The sequence below is a fragment of the Trichomycterus rosablanca genome, chromosome 6 (assembly GCF_030014385.1).
Source record: "Trichomycterus rosablanca isolate fTriRos1 chromosome 6, fTriRos1.hap1, whole genome shotgun sequence".
Classification (NCBI taxonomy): domain Eukaryota; kingdom Metazoa; phylum Chordata; class Actinopteri; order Siluriformes; family Trichomycteridae; genus Trichomycterus; species Trichomycterus rosablanca.
The window spans coordinates 37,442,312-37,455,560 of record NC_085993.1 but is presented as its reverse complement, the minus strand read 5'-3'; the positions used below and the strand labels follow the sequence as shown (position 1 = coordinate 37,455,560).

The 13,249-nt window shown below is 39.1% G+C and overlaps 1 protein-coding gene across 2 annotated transcripts; it reads left to right on the top strand.

Annotated features, from left to right (window-relative positions):
• Positions 1 to 149: 149 nt before the first annotated feature.
• On the top strand, positions 150 to 12,694 carry LOC134316524 (protein CutA homolog). Of its 2 annotated transcripts, none has more exons than XM_062996911.1 (6): positions 150 to 207; positions 2,509 to 2,657; positions 3,950 to 4,009; positions 4,264 to 4,309; positions 10,647 to 10,696; positions 12,101 to 12,694. In XM_062996911.1, exons 1-6 carry the CDS (start codon positions 190 to 192, stop codon positions 12,198 to 12,200), a joined length of 423 nt encoding a protein of 140 aa, XP_062852981.1. In that variant the 5' UTR covers positions 150 to 189; the 3' UTR covers positions 12,201 to 12,694. The 2 variants fall into 2 exon arrangements, with proteins under 2 accessions (XP_062852981.1, XP_062852980.1); XM_062996910.1 differs by lacking the exon at positions 150 to 207 and adding an exon at positions 2,022 to 2,117.
• Positions 12,695 to 13,249: the final 555 nt, after the last annotated feature.

The following is a 13,249-nucleotide window of genomic DNA, read 5'->3' as shown; positions in this document are numbered from 1 at the left end:
GGTTTGGAACGCAACCAGTAGCTGTTCGCGGCCGTTTTGTGTCATGCGCAGTTTGCTGATATTGCACCAGCGTTCTATCCGAGGTAAGAGAACTTAGGCTTAGCGTGGACTATTTACAAACTGTTTCAATTCTGATCGTGTAAATAAGGTGCTTAATAACAAAGCGTTTATGCAGCAGATTGCTTGTAAATGGTCGGAATTGTATGTGTAAGTGGTTTGCATGTCTTATTTAACTGCTATTATAACAGTTCACGTTAGCTGTGGTTAGCTGACATATTGAATCAGTTTGCAAATCTGTTGTAAACTTTTGAGAAAACTGTTAAGTGTTTTGGTTTAATTTAATCTGCATCTTATATTTTGTCTGTATTAATCATAAAATATAAGAGTAACCAACACAGGGACAGAGTAGATTGTTGCACCTGTAACTTTTTACATCTACAGTATTTTGAGCTTCTGGTGCTTTGACAGACCAAACTAAACACAAGCTTCAATGGAAGCATCCATGTTTTCCTACTTTGCAAAAAGACCAAATCAATTCTTCCCAGTTCCAAGGCAAGCCAAATGTACCAAAATATACAAAACACTTTGTAGCTATACCAGTACAACAATGTATGTACAATATGAATGAGAAGCTTGAGAGAGTGACTGTTGACAGTGTTAAATATGTTCCAGTAGCTTTTAATTTAAGGCAAACCTGCTTTTTGCAAATCTTTGCTTAGGTATGGCCATTTAGAGTAATTCCCCTTAGAAAAAGGTGACAGTTTGGGGTTATATAACTCTGACAACAGACCATATTTGCATAAAATAAAATATAAAATCCATAAAGTCAAATCTAACTTCCTAACCAGTTTTAGTTAAAGCTACCAAGTAGGAAACGTCTAAACTTAAAAGAGTAAGAGGGGTGTCCACATACTTTTGGCCACTAAGTATGAAACATACACCGATCAGCCATTACATAAAAACCACCTCCTTGTTTCTACACTCACTGTCCATTTTATCAGCTCCACTTACCATATAGAAGCACTTTGTAGTTCTACAATTACTGACTGTAGTCCATCTGTTTCTCTGCATGCTTTGTTAGCCCCCTTTCATGCTGTTCTTCAATGGTCAGGACTCTCCCAGGGCCACTACAGAGCAGGTATTATTTGGGTGGTGAATCATTCTCAGCACTGCAGTGACACTGACATGGTGGTGGTGTGTTAGTGTGTGTTGTGCTGGTATGGATAAGACACAGCAGCGCTGATGAAGTTTTTGAACATCTCACTGTCACTGCTGGACAGAGAATAGTCCACCAACAAAAAGTATCCTGCCAACAGTGCCCCATAGGCAGCGTCCTGTGACCACTGATGAGGGTCTAGAAGATGACCAACTCAAACAGCAGCAACAGATGAGCGATCGTCTCTGACTTTACATCTACAAGGTGGACCAACTAGGTAGGAGTGTCTAATAGAGTGGACAGTGAGTGGACATGGCATTTTAAAACTCCAGCAGAGCTGCTGTGTCTGATCCACTCATACCAGCACAACACACACTAACACACCACCACCGTGTCAGTGTCACTGCAGGGCTGAGAATGATCCCCCACCTAAATAATACCTATTCTGTGGGCGTCCTGACCATTGAAGAACAGGGTGAAAGCAGGCTAAAAAAGTATGCAGAGAAACAGATGGACTACAGTCAGTAATTGTAGAACTACAAAGTTCTATATAAGTGGAGCTGATAAAATGGACAGTGAGTGTAGAAACAAGGAGGTGGTTTTAATGTTTTGGCTGATCGGTGTATATTCAACAGTTAGCATCATCGTGTTAAAGCTAATTATTCTTATAGTTCCAGTGAAACCCTGTAAATGGCCATTAGACGTTCTCCTCATGTCTTTTAAGACACAGCATCCGTTATAGAAAGTTACAAAGTCCCCGTCACTGCAGGTGCCTTGGGTGTCTTAGTAATAGCAGTTATCACACCCAATAGTAAATGTTATATTTTGTCAGTAGAGAAGCCGTGTCTACGATTGTTGTCAGCATTTGGCTCACACCTACATGTTGCTTGAACAGGAAATGCAATTTGTACTTCCACCTGCAGACACAGTGCAAGGAAGACTCTTAAAAGCTTTCTTTGTGGTGAGTGTATTATTCAGTCATAAGCAACATGGTGGTAATTGGAGAGTTTGTATTTATACATGGCTGAGCATGAACATGAGAGGAATTTGTAGTTGAAAGCTGCATCAGATGTGTATGAATACAAGCAAGATTTTCTACAAAACTATAATGATGTACTGTATATTGTTATATTTATAGAATTACATATACATGTGTGTACCTGATAAACAAAACAATGAATACATCAATGGAAATGTGCTTAGTAAACTGTAAGTGAACTGCTGCAGCAGCTTTTATACTGCACTCATTTACACAGTGTTCATAACAACATTCCATTAATGTCAGCCTTCAGTGACATTCTAACCTTAAATTATAAAATAATATACATGGTAAAAAGATCTTTGTTTTGTAGACGGTGTTTCTAAGTGTGTTGATGCTCCCACTGCTGAGGACTGTGGGATTGCGTGTGTTCTCCATGGCGACTGAGGCATATTCTTCTGGTACTCATTCTGCAGCGTTTGTCACCTGCCCCAATGACACAGTGGCCAAAGAGCTAGCCAGGTAAAACAACAGCTCAACATACACTGTACAGCATTTGTTGCTGTTGGAATCTAACTAGAGCTTATAATTATGACTTTTAGTGTTAACAATTAAATAAATAATTGTGCTTTAAAAACACAGTGTAATTATTTAATATTTATTTGTATTAAATTAGTGCTTTAAAAACACAGTGTAATTATTTAATATTTATTTGTATTAAATTAGTGCTTTGAAAACACAGTGTAATTATTTAATATTTATTTTTATTAAATTAGTGCTTTAAAAATACAGTGTAATTATTTAATATTTATTTGTATTAAATTAGTGCTTTAAAAACACAGTGTAATTATTTAACATTTATTTGTGGTAAATTAGTGCTTTAAAAACACAGTATAATTATTTAACATTTATTTGTTTTAATTTAGTGCTTTAAAAACACAGTGTAATTATTTAACATTTATTTGTGGTAAATTAGTGCTTTAAAAACACAGTATAATTATTTAACATTTATTTGTTTTAATTTAGTGCTTTAAAAACACAGTGTAATTATTTAACATTTATTTTTTTTTTATTTAGTGCTTTAAAGACATTGTTATTATTTAACATTTATTTGTGTTGTAGCCAGCGGTTAAGGTACTGGACTAGTAATCAAAAGGTGGCTGGTTCAAGCCCCACTACCGCCAGGTTGCTGCTGTTGGGCACTTGAGCAAGGCCCTTAACCTCAATTGCTCAGACTGTATACTCTCACAGTACTGTAAGTCGCTTTGGATGAAAGCGTCTACTAAATGCCGAAAATAAATGTAAATTAGTGCTTTAAAAACAGTGTAATTAATTAACATTTATTTGTGTTAAATTAAGTTATTAATTATTTATTGCATAAATATAACAAAACAAGATCAAGTAATAATAAAAATAAACTAAACATTACATAGAAAATAAAAACACTTTTTTTTACTTTAAGCTATTAATAATCTAATTAAACTCCAGTAAATGTATATATTAATTTACATTTTATTAAAATGTGCAACTATTAGAAGTTAAAAGGAGCCCCAGAAAATTGTAATAATTAGGAAATAATTAAATAAATAATATTTGTTATTATTGCAGAAATTTATTACATTTAAAACCTTATAAAAAAGGTCAATAATGTTATGTAATCCATATTAAGTAATAATTACCAGCTGCATTTAAAGGCATAAAATAAAAGTAATTAAAACGTTAAAATAACTCACAAATGAACGTGCTGTTTACATGGATTTTTATAAAGTGCACATCCAGTTTGAAAAGTATTTTTTTAATTTGTGTTTTTGCAGAGGGATTGTGGAGAAGAAACTGGCAGCCTGCGTGAACATTGTACCCAAAATCACATCAATGTGAGTATCCCGGGTCTAGATTTAAATCCACTTTTACAGCTCACTGCCAGCATGCCCCACTGTTTCCCTTTCATATCCTGCATATATACCAGAGAGACTTGTTAAAAAGTGAATAGTGATCACCTATCGATCGTGGTTGCTATGGAGTGTGTGTGTGGTTGGTACCTTCAGCAAATTGCAGCACATCATTCCACTGGGAGTGTCGGCTTCTGCTTCTTGTCCAGATCTCACTCTGCTGTGATGTATTTTTACAGATATGAATGGCAGGGAAAGATCGAGGAGGACAGCGAAGTTTTACTGGTGAGTTTTAGACCATCACATACACAGAAAAAAAGAATATATATATATATATATATATATATATATATATATATATATATATATATATATATATATATATATATATATATATATACTGTATATATATATATATATATACAGTGTATCACAAAAGTGAGTACACCCCTCACATTTCTGCAAATATTTTATTATATCTTTTCATGGGACAACACTATAGACATGAAACTTGAATATAACTTAGAGTAGTCAGTGTACAACTTGTATAGCAGTGTAGATTTACTGTCTTCTGAAAATAACTCAACACACAGCCATTAATGTCTAAATGGCTGGCAACATAAGTGAGTACACCCCACAGTGAACATGTCCAAATTGTGCCCAAAGTGTCAATATTTTGTGTGACCACCATTATTATCCAGCACTGCCTTAACCCTCCCGGGCATGGAATTCACCAGAGCTGCACAGGTTGCTACTGGAATCCTCTTCCACTCCTCCATGATGACATCACGGAGCTGGTGGATGTTAGACACCTTGAACTCCTCCACCTTCCACTTGAGGATGCGCCACAGGTGCTCAATTGGGTTTAGTCCATCACCTTTACCTTCAGCTTCCTCAGCAAGGCAGTTGTCATCTTGGAGGTTGTGTTTGGGGTCGTTATCCTGTTGGAAAACTGCCATGAGGCCCAGTTTTCGAAGGGAGGGGATCATGCTCTGTTTCAGAATGTCACAGTACATGTTGGAATTCATGTTTCCCTCAATGAACTGCAGCTCCCCAGTGCCAGCAACACTCATGCAGCCCAAGACCATGATGCTACCACCACCATGCTTGACTGTAGGCAAGATACAGTTGTCTTGGTACTTCTCACCAGGGCGCCGCCACACATGCTGGACACCATCTGAGCCAAACAAGTTTATCTTGGTCTCGTCAGACCACAGGGCATTCCAGTAATCCATGTTCTTGGACTGCTTGTCTTCAGCAAACTGTTTGCGGGCTTTCTTGTGCGTCAGCTTTCTTCTGGGATGACGACCATGCAGACCGAGTTGATGCAGTGTGCGGCGTATGGTCTGAGCACTGACAGGCTGACCTCCCACGTCTTCAACCTCTGCAGCAATGCTGGCAGCACTCATGTGTCTATTTTTTAAAGCCAACCTCTGGATATGACGCCGAACACGTGGACTCAACTTCTTTGGTCGACCCTGGCGAAGCCTGTTCCGAGTGGAACCTGTCCTGGAAAACCGCTGTATGACCTTGGCCACCATGCTGTAGCTCAGTTTCAGGGTGTTAGCAATCTTCTTATAGCCCAGGCCATCTTTGTGGAGAGCAACAATTCTATTTCTCACATCCTCAGAGAGTTCTTTGCCATGAGGTGCCATGTTGAATATCCAGTGGCCAGTATGAGAGAATTGTACCCAAAACACCAAATTTAACAGCCCTGCTCCCCATTTACACCTGGGACCTTGACACATGACACCAGGGAGGGACAACGACACATTTTGGCACAATTTGGACATGTTCACTGTGGGGTGTACTCACTTATGTTGCCAGCTATTTAGACATTAATGGCTGTGTGTTGAGTTCTTTTCAGAAGACAGTAAATCTACACTGCTATACAAGCTGTACACTGACTACTCTAAGTTATATCCAAGTTTCATGTCTATAGTGTTGTCCCATGAAAAGATATAATGAAATATTTGCAGAAATGTGAGGGGTGTACTCACTTTTGTGATACACTGTATATATATATATATATATATTAGGGCTGTCAAACGATTAAATTTTTTAATCGCGATTAATCTCAGAATTTCATATAGTTAATCGCGATTAATCGCATTAAAAAAAATCTGTGTAAATGTTATAGAAAACAAGGATTTTTAAGTGAAATGTTACAATTACAATGGTGAACACATTTTATGCTAAATGTACTAATGTTAAAAACTGCTGGGACAAGAGAAAACTGTAAGGGAGTTTTATTCACTCACATACTAGGCAGTAATACTATCCAGTGGTTTAATGGACGTTTCTACACGAACTGAGTGTGTTTAGACTAGGGTGGCCAGATTCATAGTAACAAAAAGGAGGACATTACACCCCAAAAAGCCGGACATCTTATTAGGAACAGGGGGACATGCTACTGCAACACACAGAATGAATCCAGAACCCATATAACAGTTTTTGACCAATTTAAGCAAGAATTATATAACAAATGACTGTTTTACTCACTAAATGTTGTGTCTTTTCATATTTAGGTCCGTTCATCGGTGCCTCAAAAGTTTACTTTTTGGCATTTTCACCGCGTTCCTGATCATGAGAGCTGAGTGATTGACTCAGGTAGCGCGGTGTTTACAAAACAGAGAGGGCGGGCGAAATTCAACCACCCAATCACAGACTAGCATTTAGAGGGCGGACCTTCTCCGATTGGCCAGTGGTAGCTCTATAAGGAGTCAAATGAGGCTGTTAAACCAATGAAATACAAAGCATTTGTTTCGACATGTACCTGAGCCAATGGTAAATAATATTGATCAAAAATGAAACCAGTTCACTCCAAAAGGAGGATTTTGAAGTGTCCGTCCTAGCGTTACGTGAATGGAGGACTGGCAGCTTCTTTATTATGCAAGTGCATTACTACGACACTACCACGCTCGGTAACATTATGTTAACAAACCGCAAATAAAAAACGGTGGCAAGTCCGACATTAAAACGTTTGTTCTACCAGTCAAGTCTCAACATGAACTAGAATTTGCGTTAACGGCACTAATTTTTATAATCGCGTTAAATTGAGATTGCGTTAATGCGTTATTATCGCGTTAACTTCGACAGCCCTAATATATATATACACACAGTATATATATATATATATATATATATATTCTTTTTTTCTGTGTATGACTGTGATGTGAAATTTTCATATAAAAAAGTGGTATTGAGCCAGCCCTAATATACTGTATATATATATATATATATATATATATATATATACAGTGTATCACAAAAGTGAGTACACCCCTCACATTTCTGCAAATATTTTATTATATCTTTTCATGGGACAACACTATAGACATTAAACTTGGATATAACTTAGAGTAGTCAGTGTACAGCCTGTATAGCAGTGTAGATTTACTGTCTTCTGAAAATAACTCAACACACAGCCATTAATGTCTAAATGGCTGGCAACATAAGTGAGTACACCCCACAGTGAACATGTCCAAATTGTGCCCAAAGTGTCCATATTTTGTGTGACCACCATTATTATCCAGCACTGCCTTAACCCTCCTGGGCATGGAATTCACCAGAGCTGCACAGGTTGCTACTGGAATCCTCTTCCACTCCTCCATGATGACATCACGGAGCTGGTGGATGTTAGACACCTTGAACTCCTCCACCTTCCACTTGAGGATGCGCCACAGGTGCTCAATTGGGTTTAGTCCATCACATTTACCTTCAGCTTCCTCAGCAAGGCAGTTGTCATCTTGGAGGTTGTGTTTGGGGTCATTATCCTGTTGGAAAACTGCCATGAGGCCCAGTTTTCGAAGGAAGGGGATCATGCTCTGTTTCAGAATGTCACAGTACATGTTGGAATTCATGTTTCCCTCAATGAACTGCAGCTCCCCAGTGCCAGCAACACTCATGCAGCCCAAGACCATGATGCTACCACCACCATGCTTGACTGTAGGCAAGATACAGTTGTCTTGGTACTTCTCACCAGGGCGCCGCCACACATGCTGGACACCATCTGAGCCAAACAAGTTCATCTTGGTCTCGTCAGACCACAGGGCATTCCAGTAATCCATGTTCTTGGACTGCTTGTCTTCAGCAAACTGTTTGCGGGCTTTCTTGTGCGTCAGCTTCCTTCTGGGATGACGACCATGCAGACCGAGTTGATGCAGTGTGCGGCGTATGGTCTGAGCACTGACAGGCTGACCTCCCACGTCTTCAACCTCTGCAGCAATGCTGGCAGCACTCATGTGTCTATTTTTTAAAGCCAACCTCTGGATATGACACCGAACACGTGGACTCAACTTCTTTGGTCGACCCTGGCGAAGCCTGTTCCGAGTGGAACCTGTCCTGGAAAACCGCTGTATGACCTTGGCCACCATGCTGTAGCTCAGTTTCAGGGTGTTAGCAATCTTCTTATAGCCCAGGCCATCTTTGTGGAGAGCAACAATTCTATTTCTCACATCCTCAGAGAGTTCTTTGCCATGAGGTGCCATGTTGAATATCCAGTGGCCAGTATGAGAGAATTGTACCCAAAACACCAAATTTAACAGCCCTGCTCCCCATTTACACCTGGGACCTTGACACATGACACCAGGGAGGGACAACGACACATTTGGGCACAATTTGGACATGTTCACTGTGGGGTGTACTCACTTATGTTGCCAGCTATTTAGACATTAATGGCTGTGTGTTGAGTTATTTTCAGAAGACAGTAAATCTACACTGCTATACAAGCTGTACACTGACTACTCTAAGTTATATCCAAGTTTCATGTCTATAGTGTTGTCCCATGAAAAGATATAATGAAATATTTGCAGAAATGTGAGGGGTGTACTCACTTTTGTGATACACTGTATATATATATATATATATATATATATATACGGTGTATCACAAAAGTGAGTACACCCCTCACATTTCTGCAGATATTTAAGTATATCTTTTCATGGGACAACACTGACAAAATGACACTTTGACACAATGAAAAGTAGTCTGTGTGCAGCTTATATAACAGTGTAAATTTATTCTTCCCTCAAAATAACTCAATATACAGCCATTAATGTCTAAACCACCGGCAACAAAAGTGAGTACACCCCTAAGAGACTACACCCCTAAATGTCCAAATTGAGCACTGCTTGTCATTTTCCCTCCAAAATGTCATGTGATTTGTTAGTGTTACTAGGTCTCAGGTGTGCATAGGGAGCAGGTGTGTTCAATTTAGTAGTACAGCTCTCACACTCTCTCATACTCTCATACTCTCTCACTGAAAGTTCCAACATGGCACCTCATGGCAAAGAACTCTCTGAGGATCTTAAAAGACGAATTGTTGCACTACATGAAGATGGCCAAGGCTACAAGAAGATTGCCAACACCCTGAAACTGAGCTGCAGCACAGTGGCCAAGATCATCCAGCGTTTTAAAAGAGCAGGGTCCACTCAGAACAGACCTCGCGTTGGTCGTCCAAAGAAGCCGAGTGCACGTGCTCAGCGTCACATCCAACTGCTGTCTTTGAAAGATAGGCGCAGGAGTGCTGTCAGCATTGCTGCAGAGATTGAAAAGGTGGGGGGTCAGCCTGTCAGTGCTCAGACCATACGCCGCACACTACATCAAATTGGTCTGCATTGCTGTCACCCCAGAAGGAAGCCTTTTCTGAAGTCTCTACACAAGAAAGCCCGCAAACAGTTTGCTGAAGACATGTCAACAAAGGACATGGATTACTGGAACCATGTCCTATGGTCTGATGAGACCAAGATTAATTTGTTTGGTTCAGATGGTCTCAAGCATGAGTGGCGGCAATCAGGTGAGGAGTACAAAGATAAGTGTGTCATGCCTACAGTCAAGCATGGTGGTGGGAATGCCATGGTCTGGGGCTGCATGAGTGCAGCAGGTGTTGGGGAGTTACATTTCATTGAGGGACACATGAACTCCAATATGTACTGTGAAATACTGAAGCAGAGCATGATCCCCTCCCTCCGGAAACTGGGTCGCAGGGCAGTGTTCCAGCATGATAATGACCCCAAACACACCTCTAAGACGACCACTGCTTTATTGAAGAGGCTGAGGGTAAAGGTGATGGACTGGCCAAGCATGTTTCCAGACCTAAACCCAATAGAACATCTTTGGGGCATCCTCAAGCGGAAGGTGGAGGAGCGCAAAGTCTCGAATATCTGCCAGCTCCGTGATGTCGTCATGGAGGAGTGGAAAAGCATTCCAGTGGCAACCTGTGAAGCTCTGGTAAACTCCATGCCCAGGAGAGTTAAGGCAGTTCTGGGAAATAATGGTGGCCACACAAAATATTGACACTTCAGGACTTTTTACTAAGGGGTGTACTCACTTTTGTTGCCGGTGGTTTAGACATTAATGGCTGTATATTGAGTTATTTTGAGGGAAGAATAAATTTACACTGTTATATAAGCTGCACACAGACTATTTTTCATTGTGTCAAAGTGTCATTTTGTCAGTGTTGTCCCATGAAAAGATATACTTAAATATCTGCAGAAATGTGAGGGGTGTACTCACTTTTGTGATACACTGTATATATATATATATATATATATATAATTCTTGTAATTATATTATTTAATTACATGTATTGTAATAATTGTATATGAACATGTGTTTTTAGATGATTAAGACAAGATCTACAAAGATATCTGCTCTTGCTGAATATGTCAGGTCAGCTGAATACATAACACTCATACTATTGCCTTCTAATTGAGTATTCTATATAATATTTTAAAATGATAGATGATAGTGGTGTGCATTCCTTTTTTTGAAAATTTTTCATACATACATTAACTTTTCATCAGTGTTTTAATAGCCTTATTTAAAGTATCTACTGTTCAAGATTTAGTACAATGTCTGTGTAATAAATAGACCACTGAAGTCGTGCGTCATACTGTAGTCCTCGTTATGCCCATATTTGGAGACCCGGGTCTAAGTCAGATTTTCTATAGGAAAAATTAACGGGGTTTTCAAAAAATCAGCTCTAACACATCCTGTGCTAAATAAACATGTTCAGAACCCTATACGTTTTGTCCTATGTACATTTTTCTCCTGTACATCACTGGATCCCCTGAATTACGAGGTTTTTAAAGGATCGTAATACTAATAATGCTACACGAAAGCTAATGCTACTGCGCATTAATTAGACGTCACTGAACTACACCAATCGAATCGCCGGAAAGAGCAGCCCACTTTTGTTGAGTACAACCAAAGGCGTAACACCAAACCATCCTTGCTTTCTACTTTAATGTAGCTAGCTACTAAAAATATTAACTAAAACTTGTGAATGTCACTGCACTGTTACTCTGGTGAATCGTGCTGCTTCGTGCGGTTATTTAAGAGGCTTATAAAAGAAACAAAAAGAAAAATGTAAGAGGCTTCCAGTCTAGTGACGTCAATTCAGTGCGCATTAGCTTACATGTAGCAATATTCATATTTTGACTCTTTAACGACTTCATAATTCAGAGGATCCAGTGATAATAGACAGAAGAATCTCCATAAAACAAAACGTAATTTTAACTTTGTATTTATAGAAAAAAGTAAGTGTGTGTTTAAATTTGAATTGGATGGATATATTGCAAGCATTTTAATTAGTGAAAACAAGACTTGTTAAGGCAGGTGGTGCAGCTGTAAATAACAATAGCCCACTACTACTGGGAATCCAGGGACAGAATTCCCAGTAGTGCCATCGACCAGTAGAGTGTCCACATACAGACATGATTGGCTGTGTCTAAGGGGGTGGTCGAGGCCCTGTGATGGATTGGCGTCCTGTCCGTGGTGTGTTACTGCATTCTGCTTAGTGATTCCAGGGAAGCTGGACCCACTGTGACCCCAAAACATTCAAGATTAATGTTGGTGATCACCCAGTTTGGATGTAAAGGAATTAGTCACCATTAATACTAGGATTATGCTCCTTTATTGCATATAACCTTATAACCATTGCAGAAACATAAAGCCCAGTTTTAAAGCAGCCAGTTTATACCATAATGACCTGGCTCAGCTGGTCAGTCAGTATCTGTTGCTGATTTAAAATTGCCACTAAAGGTGTATGATCACACTCATTCTCTTCTGCAGGTCCAATCATCCGTATGAAGTGGCAGAAGTCATCAGCTTACCCATCGATCAGGGAAATCCTCCATACCTGAAGTGGATTGGAGACGTCGTACCCGAGTGAAAGAGAAACGTTACAGAATCCAGTTAACAGGGTTGCTTTCAGGATGTATTTGCTGTTGTTTTCTTTTTGTTAAAAAAGAATTTAAATGGAGATGTTTTTTTGGCTGAAATGTAGTCAATCATCCAAGAAAAGATGTCAAGTTTGATGACTTATGGACAATAACTAGTAACTGAACTGAATGAAACAAGTCAAAGAAGGCTATGTCATCTTAGAATGTGTGCTGGCTAATCAACTACATTTGGAACTATAATTTATAAAACATTAAAATTGTCAGTGAAACTTGTACATCCATAATTCAATCCAAAATGCTCCAGCATTTTGACTCATTTGTAATTAGTATTGCATCAGGCATTCTGTGAATGTAAAAATTAATTTGAGCCCAACAAAGACAATGGTTTACTAAGTTCTCAATTGACTGTGGTTTTGATAGTTTGAAGAAATTGATGATCATCAGAAAAAAATCCAGTTTGATCCAATAAATTGATTGGTAAAGATTTTGCTTGTTTGTTCATTTGACAACCAAATCATTATGCATAGAGCATCACTGTAAAGATGCATTTTTAATTATGTGCTTTAAAGCAGCCCATTTATAATATGAATGAATATTACATTTACATTTTTGGCATTTAGCAGACGCTTTTATCCAAAGTGACTTACAGTACTGTGACAGTATACACCGATCAGCCATAACATTAAAACCACCTCCTTGTTTCTACACTCACTGTCCATTTTATCAGCTCAACTTACCATTTAGAAGCACTTTGTAGTTCTACAATTACTGACTGTAGTCCATCTGTTTCTCTGCATGCTTTGTTAGCCCCCTTTCATGCTGTTCTTCAATGGTCAGGACTCTCCCAGGACCACTACAGAGCAGGTGTTATTTGGGTGGTGGATCATTCTCAGCACTGCAGTGACACTGACATGGTGGTGGTGTGTTAGTGTGTGTTGTGCTGGTATGAGTGGATAAGACACAGAGTTTTTAAACACCTTACTGTCACTGCTGGACTGAGAATAGTCCACCAACCAAAAATATCCAGCCAACAGCGCCC